This window comes from Zeugodacus cucurbitae, chromosome 2 (assembly GCF_028554725.1).
Source record: "Zeugodacus cucurbitae isolate PBARC_wt_2022May chromosome 2, idZeuCucr1.2, whole genome shotgun sequence".
NCBI classification, from domain to species: Eukaryota; Metazoa; Arthropoda; class Insecta; order Diptera; family Tephritidae; genus Zeugodacus; species Zeugodacus cucurbitae.
Genome location: NC_071667.1, coordinates 73,515,696 through 73,534,211, shown reverse-complemented (window position 1 = coordinate 73,534,211; position 18,516 = coordinate 73,515,696). Strand labels below are relative to the sequence as shown.

The 18,516-nt window shown below is 34.7% G+C and overlaps 1 protein-coding gene across 1 annotated transcript in view; it reads left to right on the top strand.

Annotated features, from left to right (window-relative positions):
• LOC105209117 (uncharacterized) overlaps nt 1–18,516 on the top strand; it is a 112,355-nt gene that overhangs the window by 36,516 nt on the left and 57,323 nt on the right. Inside the window, exon 3 of the mRNA XM_054232556.1 lies at nt 15,165–15,379. Coding sequence (XP_054088531.1) covers nt 15,165–15,379 — 215 coding nt within the window. The remainder of the gene's footprint in view (nt 1–15,164; nt 15,380–18,516) is intronic.

Sequence of the window (18,516 nt, the reverse complement as noted above, 5' to 3'; positions counted from 1 at the left end):
CTTCGTTAGAACATTCCACTAATTCCTTTTGTTCAAGCTATGGAAGGTATGTGTCTCTGCTAAATTTCGCCTAAATGTAGGCAGCGTTTAAAATTGCTTTTCCTATAAAATACAAATTGTTGCCTACTTTTAGAATTTGCTTCTTTTATAAAAGAGGTTACTCTCCAAAAGGAAGAAAAGATTATTTTTTTATTTTTTCTAATCTTTATGTGTGTAATCAATTGCATTGATTTTCGCTATTACTACCGTTACACACTAACAACTCAATCAGTGCAAATACATTGCATGATTCGCTGACATTTAAAGCAAAGTTGAGCAATGAAACACACAAATGAGGTCTCACCTCTCATTAGCCCACATAATTAGCTTAATTTAAAAACAAAAAAAAAAAAATATGTGAAAAAAATCAAATTTCAATTTCCCCACTTGTCAGTCAATCTACTGCTGCGGCATTTGCGAGTGCTATCTATCTGGGGCAATGCGAAAGTACTTCATCGATGCTCGTTGAGCAAACGTGTCCCAATTAGCGCAACAACGCATCGCCACCTGAGCAAAACGCTGCGTGTGTACAAAGCATAAATATAAGAAAATTGAACATTATGCTGGAACCTGCCAACAGGCCACACCCGCCCAATAGGACATACACTCTCCTAAGTGCCTAACACACGCGCGTCGCTAAATTAATTCTTTGTGCTGATAAACAAAACGGCCAAACATGGGTGGGTAAATTAGCGAACGCATAGTTGTTGTTGTTGTTGTTGTGTGGCATGCAACATGGTGCTAATGTATTAGAGTAGACACAAATTGTGGCACAATAAAAAATGCGAAGAGCTATGCGTTCACTCAATGAGGCAGCGCCAGTGAAGAGCACAATAGCTTTGGCGCTGTGATAGTCAGCTAGCTGACTGGCTGCCTAGCTGTGAGCGTTTTAGAAAATATATGAGAAAATTATACAATTATGTGGCGTAGACGGTGCACGCCCTCAGCACAAATAGGTGGCAGCTAACAGCGTAGCGCAGCTGGAAAGTATGCTACACTTATTTAACGTGCAAATTTCCACTTACACACCTTTACACGCACACACCCACCCACACACGCGTGCGAGTGATGAGTGCTTTTGTAAATTATGGCACTACTTCAGCGGCGCCACGCCTTGCCATCCATGCGGTGCGCGGCATGTTTCAGCTGCCAGCGCCGCTGAACATGGTCATTAGTCAAATTAATATGCAGAAAATGAGCGCAAGCTGTTGGGCAAAAAAAGGGAGAGCGCGAAAAATATGCTCCATTGAAAATGTGCTTGAGTGTGTGTGTAGGTGTGTGGGTGTGCGGGTATCTATGTTCGAAAAAAATTAATTCGCATTTTTCTTTCATTTCACCTTTTTTTTGTTGTAAATTATGTAATGTAACGCAAAATACGCGCTGCAACAACAATGAATGAATGAAGCCAACAATAAAACAGTTAGAATGTGCGCAGCGTGTAAAACAACAATGTTAACAAAAGCTGAAAGAACAATGCGTGTAATTTTGCACGAATTCGTGCTTAGTGTGGCTGACGGCCATTAGGTTATGGTCATTTTTGGTAAACTAACTGCGCGGAAGTTGGTTTATTCATATTTTTGGAGAGTATGTATGTACAGTAACAGGTGCTTATATATGCATGTTATTTGCAATTTACATATGTATTCGTAAATGAATGTGTGAGGAATTTTACAAATATTTTGTATTATTTTACGCTCTTACATATGTGAGTAGAATTTCTGCTGTAAAATAATTACAACTGTAATTTTGATTTTGTATTTGATCCTAATGAGGATGTGCGAGTATTTCTACTGAATCTACTCTATTATAATTTTGGTTACTATTATTCTTATGTCTGATAACCAAATATATACATATATGGAGTTTTACATATATACATTTTTTTTAATAATAAGGAATTTTAACACTCGCTGTAAATTCCTTTTGAAGATATTTGCTTCAGGCTTTCAAAATATCCACAAATTCTGCGTGTTTATATTCAATAATGGTTTGTTTGAAATATTTTTTTCTGATGAAATAATTTTTTTCTTGTCAACTTTGTTTATAAGGGAATGCCTGATATGAGGGTCGAAAACTCGGTAACTAAACGTTAAAGACCCATTGAATACCTAAAGAGAGCACTATTGGTCCATACTTTTGGAGTGATGATCTTATTCATGCAATTTGCTTAAAAATGTTAAACAAAACACAATTTTGAACAATATTTGATGCAACAAAGGTCATGGTATTCGAATATTGAAGTCATTAATTGAAATATTCTTTGATCTCATAAGAATGACGAACCATTTGGCCAAATTATTGTGAGTATATGACATAGGGTACCAAGCAGGCCCACAAATTAGACTATATGTTAATGATTGCATGTTTTTTTAAAGATCGTCGAAATAGCAGCTTTAAAGAAAAAACCCGTGTTAAATCTGGTAATGTAGGACCAGCTGTCATGAGAATCGCTGAGGGTTGCTTGGCTTGTCATATGGTACCAACAACGAAATACGATTCTTTATCTATAAATGAAACAAGCTTTGATGAGTTGACAATCCCCATGGCATAATGGCTAGAGGTAAACACCTTTGTAGGTGTTGGGATCGATTTTATCTTCGAATAACATAAAACAAGATGCTCTGATAAAGGTAATCCTCGAAAAAAACTTCAATATGTATTTTGGCTACAAAAAAAAAATACCTTTTCGAGAATTATCCATCATAGAAACAATTTAAGGGGACCCCCCATTCTCGATATTAAATTTTGACGATTTTCAATGGGCTGATAAATAACTTTGCATATATTTATTTGAAGACTTAAAAAAGAAGAAAACAATTTAACATACTTTTTTTGTTGTTGTTTTTGTGATCAAACAAAAGCCCTTCTTTTCGGCGGCGCATGTGATTTCCTATCATTGGAACATCTAAAACCAAAAATTCCACTGGGATTAGAAAGAGTACATGTTTTAAAAACACTCCTTCAAGAAAAACGCGTTAGAAGTTTTGAGAAGCAAATTCGTGGGTATAAAACCTACCTACGCTTCCATCATAAATCTATAAAGCTATATCTTCAAGGGTTTTTGAAATTTTCACTTGAAATTTTAAACGAACATTCTTGAATAGTTATAGGTTCGAATTAAATTTAAAAAAAAAATATTGATTTTTTGAAACCGAGAATGGGGGGTCCCCTTAAAATATGTAGTGCCCTAAATTTTTTTGGCAATAACAGACAACAACAAAAAATTGAAGATGAAGGTTGCCTGGTTTAGGGAACGATCATATTCTGTAAGGTGAGGTGGTCGAAATTTTAGATAAACAAACTCATAACATATGCCATACTAGGATCTGGATACAAGTTATAGAATAAATGAGTATTATTGTGTGATAAGTCACTTCATATTTGCGAATAATTCATCTAAAGTTGATTGAAGAGCTGATATGTAATTTTTCAAATTAATTGAGCTCCACAAACGAATCAAATTCTTTTGAAAGAGACAATCTCTAGATTTTATGTTTCGATTTTCTCATGTTTATGAGCTATGTTAGAACATAATTCATTTTAAGATGCAGCAGACAATAGTTTCCGGGTCAAAGTAGCAAACCAACTTCATTTAGTTCAAATTTCTATTAATGAAATTATAAAGTTTGATTTAATTCAGCTGGAATTTAAGTCAACATGGCCACCATGCGCTTTGGAATACATAGTCTACAGTTTAAAATATTTTTCAGAATCTATTTCGATTGAATATTTTTTAGAATAAAAGAGCGGTGCTATGATCATTCAACAACAGTTTCTGCAAACTCTTCACTGTTAAATGAAAGTTAGATCAGATGTCATTATTTTATGCTATATATTCGATGAAGACTTTTTGCATGGAAAATAATATATATGATACGGGGTTGCCATCTGTATGTGACATTTTACTTTAAGTTATAGTGTCGCTTTAGACAATTGAAGATACTGGCAGGGTAAAAATATGTTTGCCTTGGCTTTCATTGTTTTTGTAACCATATAAATACGAATATTATATATATAATACATTTGCAAACACGAATCTTAAATTTAACATAACAATTTCCGTTGCCGAAAATTAAAAATCAATTTTGCACAAAAGGCTCAGGACTCTAGCATGGAAAATGCTAATATTCTCCCCAAAGGCTGCGCTACGCACATAAATAAATATACATATATAATATGTTATGATGTAAATTTACTTAACTTTTGTAGGCTGTTCGATATAAATATAAGTACGAGTTTATGTTATATGCAGGCATAATTGTGTGCGTGCTTTTCCCTCAAGACCAACCGACGGCCGACCGTCCTTGGCACAAGGCACTCATGAATTAGTACACCGTTACGCAGAAAAAGTGCGTTGTCGAGCGAAATCAGCAGAAGCGACCGTAAATAAATGAATACCTATACACATACGTACAAAATAACAGCAACAACCACAAGGAAGGAGTGCAGCGGCGAAGATAAGTAAAGCAAGAAATATGTTTACAATATACATGCAGCTGTTTGTGTCTGCGTGCGTGTGTTCGGCGAAAAACAATTTAATTTTATTTGCCTCATGAGATTGCGGATGAAAAATTCAAGATGCTACAAGTTTACAAGCACACAAAGCGGGTCGTTTGCTCTGACCTGCCGATGTCGACGCGCCCGCTAACTTATTACCGACAGACAATACACAAGCAAACCGACATACACACTCACGCATATGCGCTTGCATACAGTTTTGTAACGAAATTCATTGCTTTATGCGCCTATTTTGGTTAAATGTATTACCCTGGGTCGGTTATACCTTATGAGCGTGTCTTCCACTTCCTCTACTTGTTCTTCGCTCTGTTTGTTTGCCTTAAGTGTAATTTTTCGCATTTTTTTCGTATTTTATTTTGCTGCGTGGCGCTGTCTTTACGGCCCGGTCAAAGGTTGCCCATCGTTGTGACTCAAATTAAACGCCATTACTTTTAAGCGTTGCATGTTGTTTGTTGTTGTTTGCAGACTCTCTACTGGGAATTGCCACAACACAGCAACGAACAAGTAAACAACTCTCTGTTTGTGTGTGTGTGTGTGCATGCCGGACTGCTGAAGGTAAAAGCGCCAATGATAATAATAAATAAATGAAAAAAAAAAAACAACAACAATAACAACGAAGTGCTTTCAGCAAGTGACCGCTATGCAACGCACAGCCATACATACATACACGCACACACAGTCGCCTCCGTAGCGCCGAAGGTGAAGAAATTGCTGTAGACAGCATATTTTAGCTGCTGATGTGGCTGCTCTGCGGCTCGGCCCCATATTTATTACGGTTATTAGCAGCGGCGATGGGTCGTTGAAATGAGAATTGCCGCAGCCTCCATGCCACTTGGCTTTCGACAAATTCGTGCAACACTGCGCGCATTATTTCCCCCCCGCATTTCTTGTTTTCCGTTTTTTGTTTTTGTATTTTATATTCTGCGTTCCTTAGCTTGGAGCAGCCGGAAGTTGGCCTTAAAATGTGCAAATGGATTTTATGCGACTAAATAATGTAAAATGTACGACCATTAAATAAATCGTGTTTAAAGTGGTTAAAGCGGCAAATTAATGACAGATTTGTGGAAAATTAAAAACCGGCTCTGCATAATTTTTCCACAACGTTTAATGGTCACTTTGGATTAGGTGCAAATGGGAGTTGGTAAATTATATGGCGCGGGTTGTTGGAAATTGTCGTCAGCAATTTGTTTGGGGTCAGCAGTTAATACGTATTGGATGGTATAGGGTGACGTCAGAACTTGAGATGTGCATATGTATGAAGAAGTATTGGGAATGGACATAAGCAATGGAAATAAATATGAGATAAAGATAAGATAAGAAAAAGTTACATTTATATTTAAGAATAAAGCTAAGTTTGATGTTAGGATTGAGGTTAAGTTTAAGTTGTATTAAAGATTATGGTTAAGTTTGATGTTAAAATTAAGGTTAAGTTTAAGTTATGTTAAGTTAAGGTTAATGTTTAAGGAAAAGGATAAGGATAAGGTTATGGTTAAGGTTAGGATTGAGGTAGAAGTTACGGTAATTTCTAAGAATAAGGTCAAGGTTAAAGTTAAGATCTAAGTTATTGTTAAGTGCTATTATTAAGGCTAAGGTAAAAGTTAAGGGTGAGGTTCAGATTAAGCTCCAAATTAATGTTAAGGTAACTAGGATTACTGTTAGGGCTTAAAAAGGCAAAGATAAAGATAACAAGTGAGAAAGGGCTAAGTTCGGACATTTTATACTCTCCATACATTCGGTATAAAGTCCAATAATAACGAAAATTAACATATATGAATAGTGTATGATGGCTGAGGTAATTCCAGAACGTATTTAACTTTCACTGCCAATCTACATTCCATCCAAGACTATAAGCTCACTTAATTTTGCTAAGATATCTCACACATTAACTGGTTTTAAGCCCATTGTAATTAGGTATATGAGAGCTGGGGAAGTTATGACCCGATTTTAACCATTTTTGATATAGGGACACGCTATTAGAAGGAAAAGATTATCTCTGAATTGAATTAAAATATCTGAGAGATTTGCCTATATTTTCGTTGAAAAATTACCCTTAGACACTCAGTTCTTCATGTTCGATATATGGGTTCGACAACTTTTCCTCAAGTGATGCCACACTCAAATTCAGTATTTGTATTTCTTTATTCCGAGTGGTTCCTGGTGTATATATTATAAAGTGAAGCAATCAGATGGAATTCAAAATTGAGTTATATGGGAAAAAGGCGTGGTTGTAAGCCGATTTCGCCCAATTTCCATGGATAATATCAGGATGTCAAAACAATATTACTGCTTGAAGAAAACATTGGAAAAATAAAACAAAAAGCTGGCATCCTCCCAATATGTATGTCTGCTGGCAAAATCTCGCCAAATACCAAATAATAAATTAAATCAAATCTGACAAGGATAAGGAGAATCACAAGGACGTAGTATAAGCGCATATGCATTTTCGCTACACACACCGGCGCTCAAAAGGAACACGACAAGCCAATAATTTATACGCACAAAATGCCCATTTGCAATGAAATGAGTTTACCAACATATTTCGGTATTTCAACGGTGCCGTTCATGGTCGTTTGGGCGACGAAAGTATTTCGCAAATTACCATAATCTTCAGTCGATAAACACCTGAGCCAGCATACATACATGTCTGCCTACATATAAGCGATACAAGACTAGCCTACATATGATTTTATTAAAACATATACATACATATATATCTACATATGTTAATACATATCTACACTTGTCTGCATGACACACTAGAACATTTTTCGAAATCAGAAGGTTGCCAGAGGTATCGAGAAAAAAGCGTGTTAACTAAAATCACCCACTCAATGGCCAAAATTGAGGCAGCACAAATTGGTAGCGCGACGCAGCTATTGGCAGAAATATGAAAAATGCAAAAAAAAAAACAAATATTTCTCATATATAAAATGTAAATATATATTTACACCGTTACAACGCTTTTACTCCACCCTTCACTTTTCATAGCGGCATTGCATTCCAGACGCGTCACATTACCTACCACGGCGGCAGACAGGTGGTCAGGCGGCAATTCAGGTTACTCATATAAAATGTTTGCATATGCATAGGCGCATACACACGGCTCACGGTATGTATGTGTGAGCATGTGCTTGTAGTTAAACGAAATTGCTTTTTGAAATATGCATGCGCAGCCCAAGCATTGCTGGCAGCATATGACATTGCTACACATGCCAAGCGGACATTTAATGGTAGGAGTAACTATAATCAGAAAAAGGAAAAACTGGAAAAACGAAAGTAAATAATATGAAAATAAACCGGGTGAAAGCGAAATATGCGCACACACGCGCATAATCACAAGCAAAATAAATAAATATATGGCTGCTTTGCAATTGTATTTCATGTGTTGTTGCTTTATTTGGTTTTTTTTTTTGCCAGTGAGTTTGTGCCCTTTGAGGCCTACACAAGCCAATGCCTGCACAGGTGTCCCTGTGTGCTTGCCACACACACTTTGCTCGAACGCCGAGCGGTCGTTTGTGTTTAAAAAATGAGATTAAACATATTTTCCAAAGTAAATAAGCGCGAGAGTGTGTAAGCGGTATACTTTTTAAGCTTAAATATATGAATATAAATGCTTTAAAAAAATTCACATTTGTTTGTGCGCTTAATAGCTGCATAAACACACCCCTCAAATAGCCCCAAAATATTTTCCTTCATACTCATTTACATTTTTCTCCGCACTTTATGTTATATTAATTTGAATAATTTCCACATTCGCTCGCAGTGCGTAGAAAAACAAGCGTTTACCTTTCCTATTTCATACATCCGTGCGCGCAGCTGTTGGCCAAATAGACTCACGCTGTGCTGCCGCCCTTCCGACAACCTGTTAACATTGTCGCACACACACATACATATGGACACAAGTAAAAATTTTTTTGTTTGCGCTAGTCAGTGATTGGGGTTTTTGTTTTTGACGCATGTTTTCATTTGTTGCGCGTGCAATAACAACGGAAATTCATATAATATAATTGTTACGTATACGCCGTGTCCGTTGTTTTTTTTTCTATTTTTTTAATTTAAAATGGCGTTTTCCCGGAATTACTTTTTGCATGAAAAATGTGTATTTTAGCCACATATGTAATTACGCATGTGCTCGTGGTTTCGGTATAATTTTTTTTTTATTTGAAAAATGTATTTATTATAAATTGGAAGTTGTGTGGAGTGGTTGGGATTTATATTGATGAATGGCGTAATATATTAATTACTCATTTATGGCAAGCAAGGAGATTTATAGACAGTGTCTAAAGCACTAAAGTGGGTTATATTACTAAATAAAAATTTCAAAGAGGGTGAAGACGATATCAAGTCAAGCTTCTTTTATTGGATAATTTCGGAAAAAATTAAGTTGAAATGACTCTTTCCATATTCGAACAATTTGGAGGATGCTTAGGTGGTTTGATTTGAAAATTGTTTCGTGATTAGCGCATGGAGAAATGTTTTGTATCCAGAAAAATAAAAAGATAAGAAAATACTTTCCAAAATGGCTTAAGGGGTTAGGGGTAGTCAATATTTTCCAAAAAAAAAAAAATATTTTTGCATCTTTCATATTTACATTTCCATTCTTAAAAATATTCTCTGAAAATTTTAAATTCATACGATAATTACTTTTCGAGTTATTCGACAAATAACATAACAGCGCGCTAGTGTGAAACTTTAAATGCGTTTTTCTCAAAACTATGTTTTTTTAACTGGTGACAAATGCAACTCGAAAACCGCCAAGTACATTTTAATGAAATTTATACAGTTTTTAGAATACATAATTATCCTGGGCCCGATCAACGTTTAAACTTTGTTTTTTTAATTTCTAATTTTTTAAGACCAAGTAACTGTTAATTTTTCTCGAAAATCTAGAAAAAATTTCTCGAGACCGCCATTTTGTTAATTTTGAAAAAAAAAAAACATAAAAACTTCGATCAGGATCTATTATTGGATCGAATTATCTATTTATAAAACTAATTTTTTTTATCCCATTAATTTTAGATGAATCTCCGAGAACTTATGATTGTCACCGCAAGGACCTTTTTTGGAACTGGGTCAACATAAACAGCTATAATTTTGGAAATTATAATTTTTTTCAAATTTTCCTAACTTCAAGTCAAAAAATTGCATACGAATGTCATATTATAATATTACTTTTGTAAAATAGCACGATTTAATAGCAAAAAAATTACTGAAAATTATAAATTTTTCATGTCTCTGACTACCACTAACATCTTAAGAATACTCAAACTTCCAAGTTCTCTAGCCATACACACCTAAGGCTAACTGAAAAATTCAATTCAATCACGGATTGAAGGTAAATCCTGCTGCTTATATATTTGAGGTATCCAAAGTAAAATTTACATTCCATAATTAAATTGTGGAAATGTATAGTATACGATAGATTTTCTTTTATATTATGCTCTCCTTCATGATTCCACCTGAAACAACGTGGTCTCTTCATATTGTAGTGAAAAATATTTGGTATACATTATATCGACGTATTTAAAGACCTTGAGGGTTTCACTTTCGAAAAATCATTTTTTTTTATCTTATTGCTTAACATTTCAAGAATATGTTCTCAAAATGTTAATCCGATCTAAGCAATATTCTTGAAGTTATTGTTTAATTAGTCTCGGAGCCTTTAACGCTCTAACTCTAACAGCTACGGCTTTAAACGCGTTTTTCTCAAAACTACTTTTTCGAAGTCCGTGTTCACTGCCATTTGAAAACTACTCGACGATTCATTTCAAACTTTAAACACATTTTCTGCATATTAAATTATTCCCCCCAAGTTTAGTAAATTTTTTTTTTTACATAAAGGGTGTTCCCCACCCTGAAAATGGCGGAAATTTTAGTCGAAAATAAGGGTTAACACTTTAAATGGCCGCCAAAAATTTTTAAATAAAAAAAAAAATAATCATAGAATGTTCGTTATGGTTTTTCATTTTTGGATAATTTCCGGCCGAGTTACAGTGAACACCGCAAATTGTTTTTTTTTTTCAAGACGTCCTAGAGGAAGCTCTGTATTTTTGCATGAAAAAAAAAAATTACCGAACATAGTCAAAACTATGCTCAATAATGTATAGAAGGTTTGAATAAAATTGCTTAATGGTTATTGTTTTTTTACGCCTAAAGCCTCCCCCTTAACAAACGTAGTGTGTTGCAAAATTATTCAAGAGTGTATTAAAGCAATGTTGAATGTGAAAAAATATATTTTTGAAATTTTTATACTCAGCACAAAATATAAAACTCTAAAACCAATTTGACAGAAAAATATGAAACCTTTCAAAAAGTACCACGAACACCACGCTTATGTAAGCCGATACTTAGCAAACATGTTGCTGCTGTCAATCAAACAATTTGAGACACATTTTCAATGCAAGCGATTTAAAAATTGCCAACAACAATTAGGCGAGCGTGCAGATTTTTAAGCAAAATTAAAAATTTTAAGTAAGAAATATCATGCAATGAAATTTTATATCATAAATTTTGTGTGTGTTGAAATTGCACACCAAATTACATGACACTTACGCAAATACTTATGCAAACTAACGTACCAAATATACATAGACACATGTGTGTGTATCCATGTTTACTCTAAGTGCATTTTGCATTTTTTCAATTGTTTGCGCGTATTTTTGCAAGCGCATGTCTTTGTGTTGTAATCGCTGTGCTTATTGTGCACACACACATTCAAACAAATATTGATATATTTGCATATATGCATAGAGCTAACATACTGCTATTACACATGCATGCAAGTTAAAGAAAAATATTTGCTTTTGTTGTTGTTGTTGATGCTATTGTTGTCATTGCACAACGAACTGTCAGGCTGCAACTTATACACTTGTAATATGTGCATTTATATTGTGTGGCACACACAAACAAGCAAGTAAATATGTGTATGTGAGTAGAGTGAGTGGAGCGCTGCCATGGCGTATGAGCAACGTGAAGCGCTGCACTGCATCAATGGCATTGTTTGGCTGTCAAAGCACATTTATAAGCAGCAAAATGTGTCTGTACGTATGTGACTAGATGGATGTGCGCTTTGACTGCATTCAGTTCAGTTGCATTTTTGCATTTTGCATGCACGCATACATGCATATTTTACGTATGCTTCTACTCTGCTCACTTTTGGATGAGCATGCATGTGTGTGTGTGTGTTTGTGAAATCTACGAATTCGCGTACTTACATGCAAATCAGTTACTGACATTTATATGCTTAATGCGCTCAATCCGAATGCTGCATAGCTGCCGCTCGGCTTACTCCCGCCATCCATCCATCCAAGCAGCCATTCAGGCATTCGTCGTGCCAAGCCTTGGCCTCTGCTGCTTTGAGATTCAAATCCCCAAACGTTTCGAGTTACAGCCTTGCTCACACAATATAATCATGCACTTGAGTTATTTGAGCATAAATAGATATGCATGCATCTGCACACAAACACACACACAGACACTCATGCATTCAACTGCAATATGCATACCCGCTTTGTCTGCTTGCGATACATATCTACCGTTCTAACATTTTGCATTTGTGTGCGGCATTCATTTTATTGCCAACATTTGGTTTTGGCCTTTTGCAGCGCGTGCATACGCCTTTGTTGCTGTAGAAGCGCTTTGCATTTTCATTCGCTTAAAGAATATCGGCAGCATGTTTTGCATTGTTCGGGCAGTAATTATAAAGGCACACACACTCACTTACATACATATTTAAATACACTTTTGTGCATATAAATGTTATTCTACTCCCTCGTGTGTGTGGCTGTTTGTGTGCCTTTTGCCAATGGCCATGACATTTCTGCGTATTTGCTTGCTCGTTTGTTCAGCGTCTGGCACAAATGCTGCGCAAGTAATTGAATTTTAATTTTTTTTTTTATTCTTTGGGAATAGGCTCACTGCACACAGCAGCGCGTTTAATCTGACCGAGATAAGCAAGTTTAACATGTATAAACAATTTTCCATGAATAACATAAATAAATGTTGGTGATTTCAAGGAATATTGTGATTTCTTCTTGCACTTAAAGTAGTCTTCGGCGTTGCTATGGGGTTTATGAAAAAAAATTTTATTAATATTCGAGTTGCTTGGAAGTGTAGTACGGTCTTTTGTATTAGGAAATTTAAAAATAAATATTTTTCACTTCAGTTGCTGCAAATCTATAACCAGATATTTCTTTTTTTTTAACAATTGTATTAATGAAACATTGAGAGGAGTAGAAGTTAATATAAACTGCCATACTTTTACTAGTTAGTAAAAAATAATATTTATAATAGTACATTTCAATAGTTTATAAGCTTATTAATTGAAAGAGTTCTCAGAACGTTTTCAAAAAAAAAAAAATATATATATTAAATTGACAGTACTTGGAAAATTTATTTAGCAGCAAAAGCAAATATATTTCAATCAGAATTGCCACCTTATCAAAAATCAAATATATCACTAAGCAATATGAGTAGTAAAGATAACTTGTTATAAACAAATATGGTTCGTAAAATAATATTTCGTATAGAGTTGCCACCTTTCTAATAACAAATATAAATATTTTAATGTAAATAAAATATAGCTATAAAACTAGATGTGCCTTAAATATTTATTTCTTGCTAAAAGTTTTTAACCAGAGCTGCCACGTCTTTAATACTGTAATATAAGTAATGAAGAAAGGCTATTACAGAGATATATGGATTGCAAAATATGCTATACAGAGTTACCATCCTTTTGACAAAATTTGAGAAATTTCAAAATCGTTTTTAGTTCCAATTTCCACTCAGACCTTGAGTTTTTATCTTCCCCGACATGCTTTTGTGAGTCTAGTTGAAATTCACAGTGTACGATAGAAAACCTTGGTCAACGAACCCAAGGCAAACATTGGTGTCAAAGTCATTGTTAGATAACCCAAGATTCTCATAAAATAATGGAAAACGCAGCAAAAAGAACTCATTGTGTCTGTAGCCAAAGAAGGCGACAGTCATTTTTACTATTGTGACACTTTGAAAAAAAAATGATTTTTTATTTTTTGCTTATTCGATAGTTAATACTTTCAAAAATATCCTGTGAAAGCGTTAAGGTTGTAACTTGAATAATTTTTAAATGGCAGCGTTCTACAGACCGACCGCTCGCAGCCGCCATAGTCGAAACTTTAAACGCGTTTTTCTCGAAATGACATTTCTCAAAACTGTTGTCATCATAACTTAACGAGAAATTGACCGATCAACTTCAAATTGAAACTGAGTATTCTAGAATATATTTACTATACAATGACCTACGATATTTTTGATTGGTAAAAAATTGTCAATTTGGTATCAAAAAACTACAATTTTATTACCAAAAAAACACATTTTTTCAGAACTTTGTTAATTTTTGATATTTTTCAAAAATCGTAGGTCATTGTATAGGAAATACCTTCAACTTTAATATATATATATACTCCGAAAGTTCCTATGTGGAACATAGGGCCTCAATAGTTTAATATCTTTTTTGAATATTTTTGTTTCAGCTACTCATTCGGCCGGAATCATGTCAGCAGTTGGGGAACTTTTTTTTTGGCACCTCCGAAGCAGCACTTAACTCTTTTATTTTTCAATATTTTTGTAAAAAAAATCTTTAAATATAGTTGAAAATATACCTTATCATGTACAAAAAACTTGAAAATTCACGAATATCGCCCAATTTTCCATGTGTTAAGTCAATTCAAAAAGTGTTGCCTACATTTCAGCGCAAATACTAATTTACGAGAGAATTCCTCCAATTATTTAGATATATTGGTTATACAACATAATAGTAATTAGTTTTACGAATACGTATGATTCAAATCATTAAAAATAAACAAATTCAAATTTCTTCAACTGCTTTGAAAACTACATGATTTTTCTTTATCGCGCTTACATGTTGACTGTTATAACTTTAAATCCCACAAATAAAAAAAGTGTATTGATTTAAATCTCCTTGTAAAGATTGACATATTTCGATTGAAAACATTGAAGTGCTTTCCAAATCAATGAGCAGGCACTACAACATATTCGACATGTTTATTGCAAGTGCTTAATCCTTTTACAGATTTAATGCCTGTCAGCGTATTGCCCGAAAAGCGCAATAAAATTATGTGAATGAAAAAATTAAATTTTTTGTTTATTAAATAAATTCATTTGAGTTATAATCACTCACAAATGTAAATCACGCGTCAGTTTGCAGGCGAGGAAAGAAGTGAGAATCGCACGTTTGAAGCGTTTTTAACGAAAAGTGTGAAAATTTGGTTTTATGAATATGAATATATATATTTATGATGCACCTTTATATAAACAGTTTTAAAAAATATTAAGCTTACATGTTGTGAAAGCTTTCATAGTTATTATACTTTTACATATATAAAATTCAATATTTATAGAATATGAAACACTTTTTGTTACTCTCCTTTCCATTAAATTTTTAAATTTTCCAGAACGTAAATTTTTCCAACTTTCATACAGCTATTAATCTTCATTTTCCACCACTTTTGTTTGTCTCTTTCTCGGTATTATCTACAATGAAAAAATATTCCAAAAAAATTGTGAAAAATCCCACAATGCAAACAACAAATGACAACAAACACCAGCCATCGTTGAGGGCGCACTGCGAAATGTCAATTTAATCATCGAACCACCGGCGGTGCGACGCGGCCAGCATGCCATCGTGCGCTGTCTCTACGACTTGGAAGGGACGCCACTCTATTCGGCCAAATTTTATCGCGGTCAATTGGAGTTCTATCGCTATACACCTGGTGAATTTCCGAATACGAAAGTTTTCCCATTTCCCGGCATACACGTCGATGTGAGTATACTCGTTCATATATTACTACCTATACTATTGTTTATACATATATGCATGTATATGTGTGAGTTGTATTACTTATGTATGAGCGGTTGTGGAGCTGAGTGAAATATCAATGAATTTATCTGCTTTTGATACTCGCACATAACGTGGGAAAAATACCGGCCTAACTGTGTTTGGGTATGTGTGATTCTCGATGGTAGGTTTTGTAGGTGTTATTTGAGCGCTGTGATATGTGTGTATACGTTTTGTGTATTCATCTGTGTGTGGATAGCAATTTTTTCTCATTTTTGTTTAAGCCATTTAATCTTTTTGCGATATGTTTTTTCCTCTTTTGATATATTTTTTTCGTTAGTTTCATTTGACATTGCAAATGAATTAAATCATATGATGGAAAAAATCGAATTTATTTCGTACAAAAATTGTGAAATTGGTTCTCCGTGTATATCGTAAGTTGGGTAGCATAAAAATTGCCCAAAAGGATTAAATGAAGTTATGGACCATGAAGATATAAATGTTGAATTGCTTTAGGATTTTTTTCAATATATTGTTCGCCTTCGATGGGTAATCTACCCGGTATAAATTTGTACTAAACAAGATACGAATTTTTAGTACGAGGATATTACTGTACAGAAATAATATCTGAAATTAAATAATTAAAATCATATTCAAAGTCGGAGTGCTATAAAGATCTGCGTATCTTCTTTCCCTGATGATTAAAGGGCTTTCCGGTACATAAAGTTCAAATCTACAATATTTTTACCCGAAAATACTCGCTAAGGTGCATAGAAACTATTGTTTAAGCATGTTACTGAGTTCTTATCCAGGAATAAATTGGATTATTTTTTTCTGTCTGAATGTGATATGAGAAGTTTGATAATAACTTTTCCTGGCCATTCCTTAATAATAAACTATTGTTTTATATCTGAAGAAGTCATAAAATCAGATTGAAAAGATAAACAGTCTAACTCAGTCCAAACATCGTTATATTTGCCTTATATGCCCCACATTCCAACTATTGAATTTACCTATTGGATACCAAGCTGAGTTTATCTGCTTAAAAAACTTGTTTAGTGACTTAGCTTGTAAGCGAGAGAGGTCATAGTCTAAAATTTTACGTTTCCCTAACCGATTTTTTGAATCCCTCACCTATCAAAAAATTAGAAAATTTATAAAAATTATATGCTAACAGTGAAGAATCTGAAATATTGATTTAATTAATGCTCACTCACAGTAGACGACATGACGTATGAGTAACTTTTTCACTTGGTATTCATAGTATGTGAATGAAGTCCAGCATTTGTTAGAATGTACCTAGGCATGTCAATAAAAAGGCAAAAACAGCCAAATATAGACTCCAATGTGACAGATTACTTACATATGTACATCTATGTATGTATATTAGTAAAGTAGAAGTGCCGTCAAACGATCATTTATGCAAAAAGTAAATTGGCAAAGGCGTTAAAAACACAATACAAAAGTATGAAACCAACGTTCGTTTGCACACAATATTTGTAAGAGTTTCATGGGAATACATGCAACTTATACCCCGAACATTCAAGGCTTTTGCAATATTTTCAAAAGTACGCTGCCTCAGCGTTTATAAACCATACCGAATATGGATACAAACAAACATGAATATTGCCACGCCGAAAGTGACCCAGTATTTTAACTTGACTTTATTATCAGGTGTTGAATTTGTTGCATACATACATATAGCACCCCACAGAGCTGAGGCTGTTCGTGCGCGTCGTATCGAAATTCCAACACATTGGCACAATCAGCGCTGCCTGGCACAGCATTCGTGTCTTTTTCGTCCCGCTAAAGCTGAGTGTCACACACACACAAACGAATGAATATGCTACAACAACAAAAATACGTATATATTTCCCGCTTTTTGTTATGCAAACTTTGCGCTTAAATTTAGCAGCACGCGGCAGCGTTTCCCAACCAAAGTTAGTACTCCCTGCGTTTGCTTGTTGTTGTACGGCGTACTGTGCCAGCTAGAGTATCACCTATATAAAATATATTTTTCGGTTCATCGTTCAACTGCGTGTGGCAAGTGAATGCCATCAATATGGCACCGCAGCCGTGGCAACGGAGTCCAACAGTGACCAATCGCAGGTTGGAGAGGCGGCACGCGGTTTAAAGCTGCTTTGGCGTAACTTTGCGCAGGTAGATTATTGAAAAAGTTTGTTCATTCTGCTGCCTAGTCGGTTAAGCCTTTAGCATAACCCTGCTCATTGCGCATTCCCTCTTCCATCTGGGCCGCCTGTGAATTACAAAGCGCGAAATGCAAAATGCTTCTTTCGAAAAATATGGCAACGCCGTTGCGGCGCTAGGGTACGCCGGTGACATTGCCAACTGCATTTGCATCTGTCTGCCATTATACCGTTGTTTGCTGATTTGTACCGTTCTTCAGCGTTCTCCGTGCTCAAGTTGTGCGGGTAGATTTTGCCACTATGGACGCGCCACAAATGTGGGATGGCTCACCATTGCTTGCGAACAAGTTAGCTGACTGTTTTTTTGTTTTTCTGATTAAGTATGCAATTTTAGATGAACAGCTTGGCAGCGGTAATTTTTCTGCTTTGCTAGACTAACAGACTTTTGTTACAAATTTATTTTTTGGTTTTATTTCAGAATGGTTAGTTTACTGTAGAATTTAAAATATGAAGCAAAGTTTCGTAGTAGCTGAGCGAACACTTGTTGGGATGATTAATTTGGGAGAGAGATCGTATCTTGGATCGTCATGGTTATATATTTCTTAGGTAAAATGGAATTAATATTGAAAATGCTGACAGATCATTGATCTTGAGATCATTGAACAAGTTGAGAGAGATCATTTATCTTGAGACAGATTAGAACTACATCTTAAAATATAAAAAAGAAGTCAATTAGGCACATATCAGACCCAGATCATTCTAATAACAACTATTTCTGCCCGAATTTCCCCATTAAAATTTTAACGTCTCCAAAAGTGTCAGATGAGTATACATAGGCACCTACGCCATACTAAGTCGTTCGAGACATTCCCTAATAAGTAAGATAAATAATAGTAGGGCTTGACAAGTTTTTTTTTAATAAAAGATCCACCTGAGTAGCTATGCATTTACCTATAATCATTGGATGGGCTTTCT